At 42.8% G+C, this 13,339-nt stretch overlaps 1 protein-coding gene across 1 annotated transcript in view; it reads right to left on the bottom strand.

Annotated features, from left to right (window-relative positions):
- Positions 1-13,339, bottom strand: part of SLC12A2 (solute carrier family 12 member 2) — a 409,553-nt gene that overhangs the window by 138,347 nt on the left and 257,867 nt on the right. Inside the window, exons 16-18 of the mRNA XM_069227287.1 lie at positions 12,524-12,635; positions 11,629-11,769; positions 5,058-5,164 (exon numbers count right to left, since the gene is read on the bottom strand). Coding sequence (XP_069083388.1) covers positions 5,058-5,164; positions 11,629-11,769; positions 12,524-12,635 — 360 coding nt within the window. The remainder of the gene's footprint in view (positions 1-5,057; positions 5,165-11,628; positions 11,770-12,523; positions 12,636-13,339) is intronic.

Here is a 13,339-nt window from a genome sequence, read left to right as displayed (position 1 = left end):
GCCCATTATTAAAGAAAACAAACCTGGACCTGCATGACCCCAACTACAGACCAATTACAAATGGACGTTTCCTGGGCAAACTGACAGAAAGAGCAGCATTCACCCAGACGTCACAATTCATTAATGATAATTCCATACTCTGACTACCAAACTACATTCCGCCCAGGAAGAGGCACTAAACCTGCCCTCACTGACACCTCGAATGATCTTAAAAACATATTAGACCACAATGGTGTTGCTGCACTACTTCCCTTGAACCTCTCAGCTGCCTTTGACACATTTGACCATGATACCCTAATACGAAAACTCTAGGAAGCCAGCGTGGAGGGGACTGCTCTCAACTGTATCACATCCTACCTTCAAAACAGAGCAAATGTCATCTATACTCCCCCTTTATCATCCAAACCATACTTCACAAAAACAGGGGTCCCTCAAGGCTCAATCATCCCACCAATGCTTCTTAACATCTGCATGAAGTCATTATTTGCAATGACCAATGAATTTCAATTCCCATGCCATAAACTATGCAGATGAGACAAATACTCCTACAACTAGAATGCACCAAAGACATTGGAAACTCACAAATTTTAAGTTGCCTCACAGCCATTGATCAGCGGATAACATGGAACTATCTCTAACTGAATGTCTCCAAAATACAAATACTCACATGTGGAAATTGGAAAAATGATGAACTCCACTCCGAGCCTGGCCATCTGGGACCACCTCCTAAAGAATCTAAAGAAGTTTGAATCCTATGAATTACCATGTACTACAAGTTAAGAATGAAAGCCCAAGTGGACAAATTAACAAGATCAAGCTTCATCACCATGAAAACTCTGACACATCTTCCCCCACCTCGTATTTTCACTCAAGGTGCAGGCTACTATCTTTTGTACTATTGAAATTGGATTACGCCAATGGCCTCTACCATGGATTATCTCTAACTATGAAAAAACTAAAAAAATCATTCAGTAATCAGCTGCCAAACCACTCCTACATGTAAAGCCACAAGCCCACATCCCCCCCCCCCCCTTTGAGGGCCCTACATTAGTTACCAGAAGATCCATCTTCAAGCTACTTTGTATCACCCATAAAGCAATAATTGGGCCAGGAACACTTTTCATCAGAAAAAGAACCAAACACATTCAACGAAGAAAACTCCGCTCAAGATTGGCACCCCACCACAAAACCCCACCATACAAGAAAAAGACAATAGGTGGTACATCTTTCTCTGGTCAGTGGGCCAAACTATTGAATTCATTACCCACAAAGATAAGATCCACAAATAACTATCTTATCTTCAGAAGACTACTCAAGAGTTGGGTCTTTCCTACGTAACCACCATACTCAAACAGCAAAGGACTGCATATCCATGTGTGTGTAAACATTCATAATTTGATTACACGTATATATCTACATCTGTATTTCTTTGTACAAATATGCATAATAACTATTATCTTAAAATATTTACTTACTCTTTAGAACCGTTTTAACAAATATACATATATTACTTATGTATATATGTATGTGTGTGTGTGTGTATTGTTCTACGCTTAACATGTTCATGGGTCACTGCACAGTTTCTATACAAGTTGTTTAATTAGATGCTGAGTGTTTTTATTTTATCTATCACAACAGGTAAATATCTTAACTATCTACACGCATTTCACTGTTGAAATGTTGAGGAAAGATAAAATGTTATACAAGTATAAAAATAAATTAACTTCAAATACTGCAACACTTGAAAGTCTATTTGTATCATACAACTTTAAATCTCAATATATTATATTCCTTACAAATATATCCCTTACTATGTAATCATGAATCTATATATTATTTTGGTCCAACTGCACAAAAGAAAAAAATAATTACTGTCTCAAAAGCTTTATTCTGTCTCACCATCACCCTACACCTCTATAAATCTATCCTCTATCTCCACTCTGTCACACCCCAAACCCATTCTACTACTATGATCTCCAAAATAAACCTTCCAAGACTCTCCCCTCCTCTGCCCCTCCTGGCTCACTACAAATATCAGTTTACTACTATGATCTCCCAAACAACCCTACTAAATTCTTCCTCATGTATAACTCCCTTTGACTCATCCCAAACCTCATTTTACTACTATGATCTCCCTTACTCATCCCAAACCTCATCTTATAACTATGATCTCCAGTTTAACACTTCTGGATCCTTTGTTCTTCTATCCCTCCATTATTCTATTCAATCCAACTAACCCACTCACATGTCCTTCGCTCAAATTAATTCATACTTCCCTATAGTAACACTGTACTCCTATTTCCCTTTACTAATCCACCACTAATCCTTTGGGTTCTGGAGTAGCCTGCCCCTCGCCGAAAAGTACTTCAAAGACTCGTCAAGGATAGTAAGCGCTATATAAAAACAATTCAATTATCAGTTTATGTGACTTGATCTTGCAACCGGAATGAGATGTCTATGTTTGTGATGTATAATTTAATAAAGTGCAGCTGTTTGAATCCCAGCAATGTCTCCCCCTGAATGTGTCAGAGGGACAGGATGGCGGAGCATGGGTCAAACCAGGAACACCCGGGAGGGGGAGATGTTTCTAACCCATCTAGGAGGGGTTATATGCCCTAGGTCCGCACTCAGGCTGGCATTACACCTCAATATGCATTTAACTGTTTATTACAACAGTGGACATCCCTTGCCCAGGCTTTAAGTTTGGGTGGAGTCATGCCTCCAGTAGACCACCACTCCACTTTTAGCAAGCAGCACAGCCAAGGCAGCACATTTCTGAAATGTGCTTTGGGTGTCTTTAACATAGCCCAGAAAAGCCATAAACAGTGTACTGGAATAGTGATACCAGTCATGTTAGCAAGAGCTGCCAATATCTCAGATCAGAAGTTAGAAATTGGCGGGTATCGTACTAGTAGGTGAAAAAACACCAGCATCAGGTTTTGACCTCTAGCAAAATTCAGGCAGGCACAAAGTCCTAGCGTGAAGACGACGACAGGGGTGCTGTATTTTCGATGCAAGACTGATAAATACATTTCAGCCACAAAGTAGGTGCGAGAGACTCAGTCTGCGCACAACGGCCGGGGGTTTCCCGATTGGCACCTATCGCTTACTGGCCTCAGGGACACAAGCTGGTATCTCTTTCTGCCTCAATGATGGCATACAGCAGTGACACCATTAAAGCGGTTAATGCCACGAGTCCAAGGGGAAGAGAGGAGGTTGTGGTAGCTATGGGCTCTTTGTGAAGTCTGAAGTAGAGAAAAGCAATCAGCAGTGTGTACTTATGGCCTTCTTGAATACTGGCAGGCAGTCTGGTACAGAGTGCCACAAGTGTGCAGCTGCAAGAGGTGCAATTGCCTATTCATCCCTGGGTGATTAATCGTTGGTAATAGAGGAATGTGTGCCAGGTGATTACTGGGGAAAAAAGAGCAGATCCTGGAGAGTTTGGTGTTTCAAAGCCCAGATGGTGCACCTCAGTGTTATGCTTAGCCACAGGTTGAGTGGCATGCATGTGGGGAATAATAGTAAGTAGGGTAGGGCTAGCAGTGTCAGGCTCAATTGGGATGTGTGGTTGGAAAGGGGTAGGATTGTTCCAGCAGTACGGAAAGTGAGCTTGTGCACATAGGTAGTATAGCCCGAAGCCATGAGCTAAGAGTCCATCTTGCTCACATGGGAGGGTTCGAGTGTTCCAGCTCAATTTTGTTTACCAGCTCACACTAATTTGATCGTACAAGACTGTAGCAGGATGAAGAAGCGTTTGGTGAGAAGAATAGGGATACTTAAGAATACATACAGTAGCCTTGGCTATGGCTAGCTGTACAACCAGATACGCAGGAAGCCTGAGCAACTGAGCTACCTGGTCCTACAGTCTGGCCCAAACGGCACCATATGTGCCATTCATCTTATACATGGGACCTCTGGTGCTCTTATTTGTCCAATAAGGCCTCTCCATTTAACTATAAATTGGTAGCACAAATATACTTAAAAAGTGTCACATCAAGCTGCTCCTTCAACGCTGCCAGAGCATCACTCACATCTTTAATCTAATAAAAGGTCACCTCAAAACTGCAAATGCAGACCAGACTACTGGGCATCAATCTTAATGGCTTCTCTTATCTCCAAGGGTGACACAATGGCAAAGTGTCACATTGGCAAAGTGCCCAGCAACTGGGTCTAATCCTCAAACCTTTTTATTCCTGAAGCTGTACGTATGTTTGTTAAAATGCCACGGACCAACATTCCTAGAACTTAAGAGTGGCATAAGAGGAATTGCCAGAACTGGAATACAGTTTAGCAAGCAGTAGGTCACATAATAAATCTAGACTACCTGGTTCAGATACAACCACGTGCCAACAATCAAAACATTCTGATTTCCCACAACCTGCTGCCCTATCACACATACACAGTGGAAATGTCATCATGACAGGCCCCCAGGTCACCACTTTGACAAATCAAAAGTAGTCATGAATGCTACTGTCAACCTGATTATCCAAAAGTATTCATTACTACACTGACTTTAATGGCTGCTAGAAACAGTTTGCCTTGCATTCAAACCTCCTCCTGAGATTTAAAGGGTTCAAAAACACAGGCCTGCCTTGCAAAGGTGTCCCACATACCCAGACATCTCTGAAACAATCAGTCTATTTGTTATGAGGGTAGGTAGAAAAAGCATGGAAAGTCCTGGAAACAAGACCTCACCTGTGCATCAAGAGAGTGGAATGAAACACATATACTACTCCTCTCTTTGCCATGTTTGGCAGTCTTCTAACTTATTACAATGCTTGCCACCTCTTACTAGAATTAGTTTTGGCACTCTGACCAATCATGCTGTACCTAGTGTTGAAGGTAATCTTAAGTGCTGCAACTCAGAGTAAGTTGCTAGCAATACATAAATAGTGCAATAAAATATAATGAATACCAGTTACAAACAAGAAAAAGATTAATGCAGGTGTATTTCTTTTTTTTATTTTTTTTATTTAGATTAAGGTGAACACTTTTGGTAAACAATGAAACACTGAATTATTATCTTTGGAATAACTGGAATAATAACCATTACTCACTGAAAGAGATTAATGTAGGTATCCACATCCTTCATATCAGATTGCAGCCAGTTGTTCTTAAATCCAACAACAAGAGTGTTGGGTTTCATCCGACCCAAGCCAGCAGCCTACGGGAATAAAAAATAAAGAAAGAAAAAAACAAAACCGGAATTAATAGAAGACCAACTTGGATTGAAAAACAGGACTCAATTTATCACAGACAACATATATAAGGGATAGGATACAATGACTTGAATATGGAGCTATTGGCCACCTATGTACTGGATTCAAACTGTTCAGATAAAAATGTATTCATTTTGAAATCGCTTGCTGTCATTACAGCATACGTGAAAACTAGATGGAAACTATGTTTTTCTATTTGTATTCACTGGATTCATACGTCGCAGAAAAGGAGAAAAGTACCATTAAAATGAATGTTACCTGTAGCCCACTGGCTCATTACCATTACTAATTATGTGGCTGTTCTGCTTGACAGTGTCAGGAGCAGAAATTGTTTCAACAGCGGTCAATTCACAACTCTGCCTGTAGGCCTAGCAAGAAACTCCTCTTGGGAAAAATAAGCCAGGTCACAGTGTGGAGATCTGGGATAATGTAGTCTCAAGGACAAGTCCTCTTGCCACAATGCTCCTTAACCGGAGTCAACGAATAAGGTATATCAGTTAGAAAGTTTGGACATAGGCATCTTTCAGATCTGAAAAGTGCTAGGGCCCTAGGCTCTTTAGCCTAGTGTAAGAATTCTTAAGAGAAAGATTGTCGAGTATTCGAGCAATGTGTTTGTAGCTGACGATCTGAGGCCCAAGTTTGACGCAGTCTCTTTTCACAGAGTTCTTAAATGGTTATGCCCCCCAACTCAGAGCACCATTGTAAGGTCCCTAAAAAAAAAAAAAAAAAAAAAAAAAAACTTACTTATGCCTACTACCCCTTGTGGGGTATAGACCTTCAACCAGGACTCTACAGCCATCTCTGTGCTGGGCTTTTCTACTGGAAGGCTTTTGCTATTTTTTTGTGTGCATATTGTAATGAATTGTAATAATATCAAGTATGGAATTTGCCTGTACTGATTCTCCCAGTACCTTCTAGGTACGACTTGTGGATGTGGTATGAAGCAGTGGATGTGGCCTTCTTCCAATCATGCAGCCAAGCACCCTAGTCCTACAATGGTTACACCTGTGGCCCACAGCAATGGCCCCGGTGTATTCCCTGCACCCGCTCCCTCTGGTCCAAATACAGCAGTGTGCTTTATTATCAACTGATCCTAGAGACAGAGCAAGACCCTCAGTCATTCCTGTACATACCAGTACTAGTTCAATGTTAGGAAGTGGTTTAGGAGAAGAAGGTTAGAGGTGTTGGACAAGATAATATTTGCTAGTAGCTGGTGGCCTTCAGACATGCCACAATTTGCAGTTTTACTTGTTTAAGGGGCAGGAGTATTTTTTCCTTATCTTGGGATTGAACTAGTTAAGTCCTTAAGGTCAGAATGATCATTCTGCTTCCCTTTGACTCAGCAAAAAAACATTCTGAAGGGGATTCATAAACAGATTCATAGAAACTGCTGCCAGAGCTAAACAATTAGCTCTCCATAACCAGACTGAGTTCTGAAATAAAAATCCGAGTTCTATGAAACATTTGGAGTATTCTCAGAGTGTTATAAATATTTTACCTGTTTTGACAAATCTCACGAACACAAAAGATTTACAAGACATAAAAAATAGAACATTGAAGACAGAGGACTGGACGTCACACCAAGATTGAGTCTATCGATCAGTATTTTTCTGTTAGCTTGGCTAGAACACTGGTTGGAATAAAAGAGACAATTTACTTACCTTTGGTTAAGACTTATCGGGTAGAGACAATAGCTAGTTGCAGATTCCTTCCCTTAGAATATCCTCCAGTTGTCAGCCTGGAACTGGAGATTGATTTTTCTAAAGCAGTACCCCTGCGCACAGTTAAGTGGCATCGATCTGCTCCGTGCCCATTGTCTGAGTCATACTCGCCAGACATGATATCATGTGACCAATATAGGTGCCACCCCAGTGTGCTGACGTCAGTTTCTTTTCACGACTTTCCATGCCGGAAGTGCAGAGCCATGAAGAACACTGACCACTGGTGCATCAAACTATGGCCCTGAAAGGGAAGCCATGTACCTAGAAATCAATTTGCACAGCAGGGAGGAAGGGTGTAAGGAATTTGCAACTAGAACAGGTCTCTATCAGATAAGGTGTTGTCGAAAGTAAGTAACTTGTTCATGTGATAGACTTCTAGTTGCAAATTCCTTACCTTAGAATAGATACCCAAGCAATACCATCCCTGGAGGTGGGTCTGCGAACCAAGATCATACTAGGAAGTCCTGCAGGACTTTACATGCAAAGCCCCCGTTCCTCCAGACCTGACAGTCCAAGCAGTAGTGTTTGATGAACATGTGAAGTGATGCCCACGTTGCTGTCTGACAGATGCCCAGAACTGGAACTCCATGAACTAACACAGTGACTGCAGCTCTGGTAGTGTAAACACACAAACCCTCAGCGGGTAGTTTTTTAGCCAGTGCATAGCACATTTTAATGCAGAGTATGACCCATCTGGAGAGGGCTCTCTTTTGCACTGCAGGACCTTTTTTGCACCCACATACTTAAGAGTTGTTCATCCACCCAGAACTTGTTGGTTCGTTCAAGGTAGAACACTAGCACTCTTTGGGTCCAGGCGGTGGAGTTTCTCCTCTTTCTCAGAAGGATGTGGGGGTTCATAAAAAGTTGGCAAGGTGATGTATTGGCCTACACAGAAGGGCATAACCACTTTCAAAAGAAAGGAGGCCTGTATGTGAAGCGCCACTTTGTCAGGATAGATGGAAAGGTAGGGTGGCTTAAAAGACAATGCTTGCAGGTCGCTTACCCTGCAGGCAGATGTAATGGCCACGAGAAAGGCTGTTTTTAATGTCTGAGCCCCTTCACAATTGTCCTCTCAGGCTTCTAAGGGAGCACACAGGAGGAACGTTCAAAGCAAATTCAAATCCCATTAGGGCATGATGAATGGTGATGGAGGAAACATACGATCAAGGCCTTTAAAAAATCTATTTGCAACAGGAGGTTTAAACAAAGAAGGCTGATCAGACAGATGTAAGACAGCAGAGATTGCAGACAAATAACCTTTAAAGGTGACCAAAGGAAAGCCCTGCTGGGCCAAATAAAGTATAAACAAGATGACCTCGATAAGAGGGGCAGAAAGGGGGAGTCAGACTTGTCTGTGCACCATGCCACAAATGTATTCCAGTGACAGGCGTATATCATTATGTGGAGGGATGCCTGTCTGGCAAGATAAAGTTACAGACTTTGGACGAAAAGGTCAAAAGTGGTCAACTGCTACTGCTCAATCTCCACATAAGAAGGCGGACATTGGACAGGTTCGGGTGGAGAACCCTCCCCTGCTGGTGCGACAAAAGATCCTTCTGAAGGGGCAGTCTGATTCGAGGATCCATGGTCGTGCTCAATAACTTGGGATATCAGACTATTATTGTTCAGTCTAGTGCCACAAGGATCACTTGGGCCCAGCCACTCTATTTCAGATATATTTTTTTAAACAAAATAATAAATCAAGCATTACAAGGTTTTGCAGTACACCCCAGTTGCCCAAAGTAAGATAAAAGCAATGACTCACATGTATAATATAGATGGTAGAGTAAGCAACACATTGTCATTATGTCATGACAAGCACAAATATATGCAGCAACATTATCAAAATGTAGGTGTAGTGGTAATGTCAAGCAGGGGGGTGGGAGTGGGTGTATGGGGTAGTTGGAGAGTGGACTGCCTGGACAACTCGCTCCCTGATCCACAAGGATGTTGGATCCCATGTCCCTGGCCACACAGGCTGGGTGGCATGAGCGGCAAGGTGGCTGGAGGGGAACAAAAGTGGTTGGACACCAATTCCGTCGCAACAAAGGAGGCAAAAAGCAGACTGGGAGGGACGAAGGGCAGCTGGGAGGCCCAAGGACCTGGCAGTAGCCCGGGGCTCCTTAAAGTGCTCAAATGCAGCATCTGCTTTGACTCCCAGGAGACAGAAGCCATCAAAGGCTATGTTCATAAGGGTGGATTGGACATCCCCCGAAAAGCCAAACCTCTGCAACTAGTGTGGCGTCTTAAGGCCCCAATCGATGAAACTGATCTGTCTACTGAGTTGGTCGAAGCCAGCACACATCGTATTGTGAACTTTGCTAAGCCTGAATGGCCCAGCCTCCTCCGGGCCCTATAGCAGCACCTGGGCGACCGTGTCCCATAAAGTATTGGTGTAATGGCCCAAAATGCATGTGGTGTTCACAGACTGCAATGTCAGGCTGGAGGAAGAAAACTTCTTCCCAAGCTGATTCAGCCTCTTGGATTTCCTATCTGGGGTGTGGAGGGGAACGTACCCGGGGAAGTGGAGGCCTGGATAACCAACCTCTCAGGGGTTGGGTGTTGTGTCAGGAACACTAATTTGGAGCTAGTCTATGGTGGAGGGAAATTATCCTGTTCACAGAAGCCCCTGTGCTGGGTTTGGACCAGGTCCCCAGAAGGGCATCAGTGAGGGCCTCATTAAAGGGCAAAAGGGGTTCAGAAGTGGAAGCCCCAGGCTGAAGCACCTCGGTTAGGTTAATCTGGACTGCCATTGAAGGCAGCTTGAGGCCTAGAACCTCAGCTGCTTTCCTCAGCATCATGGAGTAGGGCGCCCCCTCCTTCATAGCCTCAGCAGAGGAAGAAAGTGTGCCAGCGTCCAGGGAAGTGTCCAGACCACCAGCTTCATCCAGGTCTGTCAGCCAGTCCATGGGATCTTCAAGCTGGTATTCCAAAGGGTCCAACGGCCCCTCAACATATGAGAACAAGGGACAGGATCAGACCTAGGTAACAAGGTCCCTGTCAAAGCCAAAATCAGTGTAGTAGGATGCTGTTCCAGCTCCATATCTGAGTCGGTAATTAGGATGGGGTCGACACCAACTGGGGACATGGGCAGCACAAGGAGCACCGACGTTGGAACCATCGTCAGGGAAGGTCAAGTTGGTACGACCAATGCCATTTGCTGATTCTGCAGGACCCGAAGGTGCACCAGTGAAATCAGACTGCCCAAATATGAGGTGCATGGTCTCAAAGAACTCAAGGAGTTAAGCATGGGGTCACTCCGGAAACTCGTGGAGGCGTCAAGTCGGCGCAGATGCAGGCTCAGAGGATGGAGGCCTGGAACAACGATGCGCCTGCTCCCTCATCTCATCTGCAGACGGTGGGGTGAAGTCGAAGAATGCTTGTTCTTCGACTTCTTGTGCCTAGACTTACCCGACCGTCTCGAGGACTTGGAGTAGGACGATGAATAATGGGGGTCTGTGACTGTTCTCTGGATCTTCCTCTCAACTGAGAACGATGCAGAGTCGAGTGCCGGACCGCAAGTAGCTTTAGGGCCCGCTCCCTCGATGGTTTCGGATTCATGGCCCGGCAATATGAGCATGTCTTCGGGTCATGGTCACACTCCAAACACCAGAAGCCCATGAGGTGCAGACTGGTCACGGACATTGTCTGACAACAGGATCCACAGGGTTTGAACATGGTCTTGCGTGACAACATTCTTGACACACCCGGAGTATAAACACTCCAAAATCTTCGGCAAAACATTGAAAAAAGACTAGTCAAAGAGTGCCTGTTGGGTAGCTGTTTTTCGGATGTGCATTTGGATGGCACAGAAAGAAAAGAGCGGATGTAAGCGTGCTGGGGTGGCGCCAATTTACGTCCTGCAACATCACATCTGGTGCGCATGACACAGACAATGGGAGAGGAGCAAACCGATGCCATCTGATGCACGCAAGAGTACTGCTCAAGAAAATCTCTGGATCCAGACTGACTGCTATGGAAATTCTAAGGTAAGGAATCTAGAATTCTCTATCAGATACTGAATTCTGTGCTCTGCAATGTTAATATTTCTCTAACCTTGAGTTTCAAAGGAAACAAGTAAATGTGCAAAAGGTGAATATAAGTCAGATTCCATTCAGGTTGCTAGGCTCCATTTCTTCATAAATACTTTGGCAATTCACATTTATTTAGTCATCATTTATATCCACATATTTGTAGATTTACAAAATGAAAAAGGCCTTGAACTGCAAGGCCACACATTTTCACACCAAATTATGTAATCAGAAAACATTTTGCAAAGTGAATCCATGCTACACTCAAAATATTAGCATAAAGTAAAATACCACATAAACCAAAATAATTGCCACTATTCCTGGCTAGAACTAAATACCTTCAGATAGAACTTATTGAATACTACAGAAATGGTGCACAGTAGTAAGACAGTTACGGTGGTGCCAGGAACTACTTAATAGACGGTAGAAAACATACAAAAGATCAAGAACAAAAGTCAAGTAGTGATCGGAATGAAGGTGCAAACAGGGAGTACCAAGCTAAGCATAACAAGATGGAAACAAGTTAACAGAGCAGTCAATCTCTGACAAGGCGCAAGACTGAGATGAGAGAAATGCAATGAAAAAGACCAGGGGTAAAAGAACATGTGGAAGAAACAGGATGAAAAGGCATGGCTACATTTTTGGTAGTGACATTACCTGCATCAAGTACTGTGTCCCATCTCTCAAATCCTCTGCGTGCACTGGTGCATAAAATGCCTTCATCTTGTTCTTAATGAGCCATCTCTGGTATCTAGACTGATCTGTTGTCAGCTCTTTCATTGCTTGTCTACGAGGTCCCTTTAAAAGGAAGTAAAAAAACGTAGTGCTTCAGGAAACTGACCTAAATGCATGTGCTTCAAAAACCCAGAGTTCAATATTGCAAACAAAAACAACATTAAGCCCTGAGCATGCGACTGAATTAAATATTTTTTTTAAACTATCAAATGCAATGACTATGAATAACTAGAAGAAATACATTTATTTACTTAAAAGAATAACAGAAAATTTCCAAGTTAAAAAAAACTGGAAAAAGGATTGCAGATTTAGTAAGGATTACTGTGCTAAAAAGATTGGTGATATTCATAAAATTGCCACTTTCCTGCTCATTAATAAATGGTAATCAAGCATACTCATCACCTGCACAAGAGGAACAATTTCCCCCTGAGAGTGGCAAAAGCTGAAAAACTTAACACTAGCCCAATGGAAACATCCTCACTTATTTCCCCCCATACCAAGAACAAACACTAGGCAACATGTAGCTAGATTATTCAGGTTTATGTAAAACAAGCTTGTATAAATGTTAATGACAGAGGTGAATAGTAGGTTAAATATTTTTGTACTCATTTGAACTTAAGACCGAGCAAGCGCACGAGAACTCATAACTACATGTAGGACTATATGTTTATATGCGCACTCGCCATAATACTGCAGCAAGTTCTTTGAGCTCAGATATATTCTGCTGGTGCTGGGAAATGTCAAATATGAATGCTCCAGTAAGAACTATGAATGCTCTAATAAGAAAGTAAAAACTTTGCCAAGAACATAAACTTACCATATGAACATGTCCACAGACCATCAACCCAACGTTTTTCGTAAAGGCATGGACCAAGTGAAGTAATGCTGGCCGTGAATTTGGAGCACCAATCAAAACAAGGCACTGGGGCCTTCCATGTGGAGAAGAAACAAATGTTTGTTATAATTTAATGAAATGCTGGGTGTTTGTACAAACAAAACGAAGGCTTTTAGATTATCTTGATGTAGCCACTGAAATTAAAAGCATTGGGAATGTTAATGCAGTTGGGTAGACAACAACTGACAAGATCCAATTCACTACTAAGATTTTTATGTATTAACGATGCTATCATTTTGGATTCCCCTGGAGGCTGAGATCTGAGTAGCCCCAGGGTCTCCAATTCCTGTGAATGATGAAAACAAACTCTGAAAAATAAAAGTTACTAACCTTTGGAAAAGATTTTTATGGTGGATCCTACATTTAGTCAGATTTCTCACCTTGCAAATGTTACGCAAGGGCCAGACTGGATCCGGTAGGTGGCATTGTGCAACTCCACACCTGCGTCTTCCCTATCAGGAAGTGATGAGCGGAGCTGCATTTAAGTGCCACCCATGTGCACGGTCTTTAACTGTTTTCTAGGGCTGTCCATGATGCCCTAAAAAGCTGAGCCCTTCGACATATTGGCATGCCCAGAGTACAACTCTATAGATTGGGAACATTTTGGAAGGAAAGGAGTCCAGTTCACAGAAGGGTTATGAGGAATATGCGGTTAGATAGAGGTCATCCACCAGAAAGTGTTGTGCCACCAGGCTGAGTGTTGTGAAAGGAAATAACCTGCTCTTCTGATGAATACTT

Source organism: Pleurodeles waltl, chromosome 1_1 (assembly GCF_031143425.1).
Source record: "Pleurodeles waltl isolate 20211129_DDA chromosome 1_1, aPleWal1.hap1.20221129, whole genome shotgun sequence".
Lineage (NCBI taxonomy): Eukaryota > Metazoa > Chordata > Amphibia > Caudata > Salamandridae > Pleurodeles > Pleurodeles waltl.
This window is presented reverse-complemented; position numbering and strand designations above follow the sequence as displayed.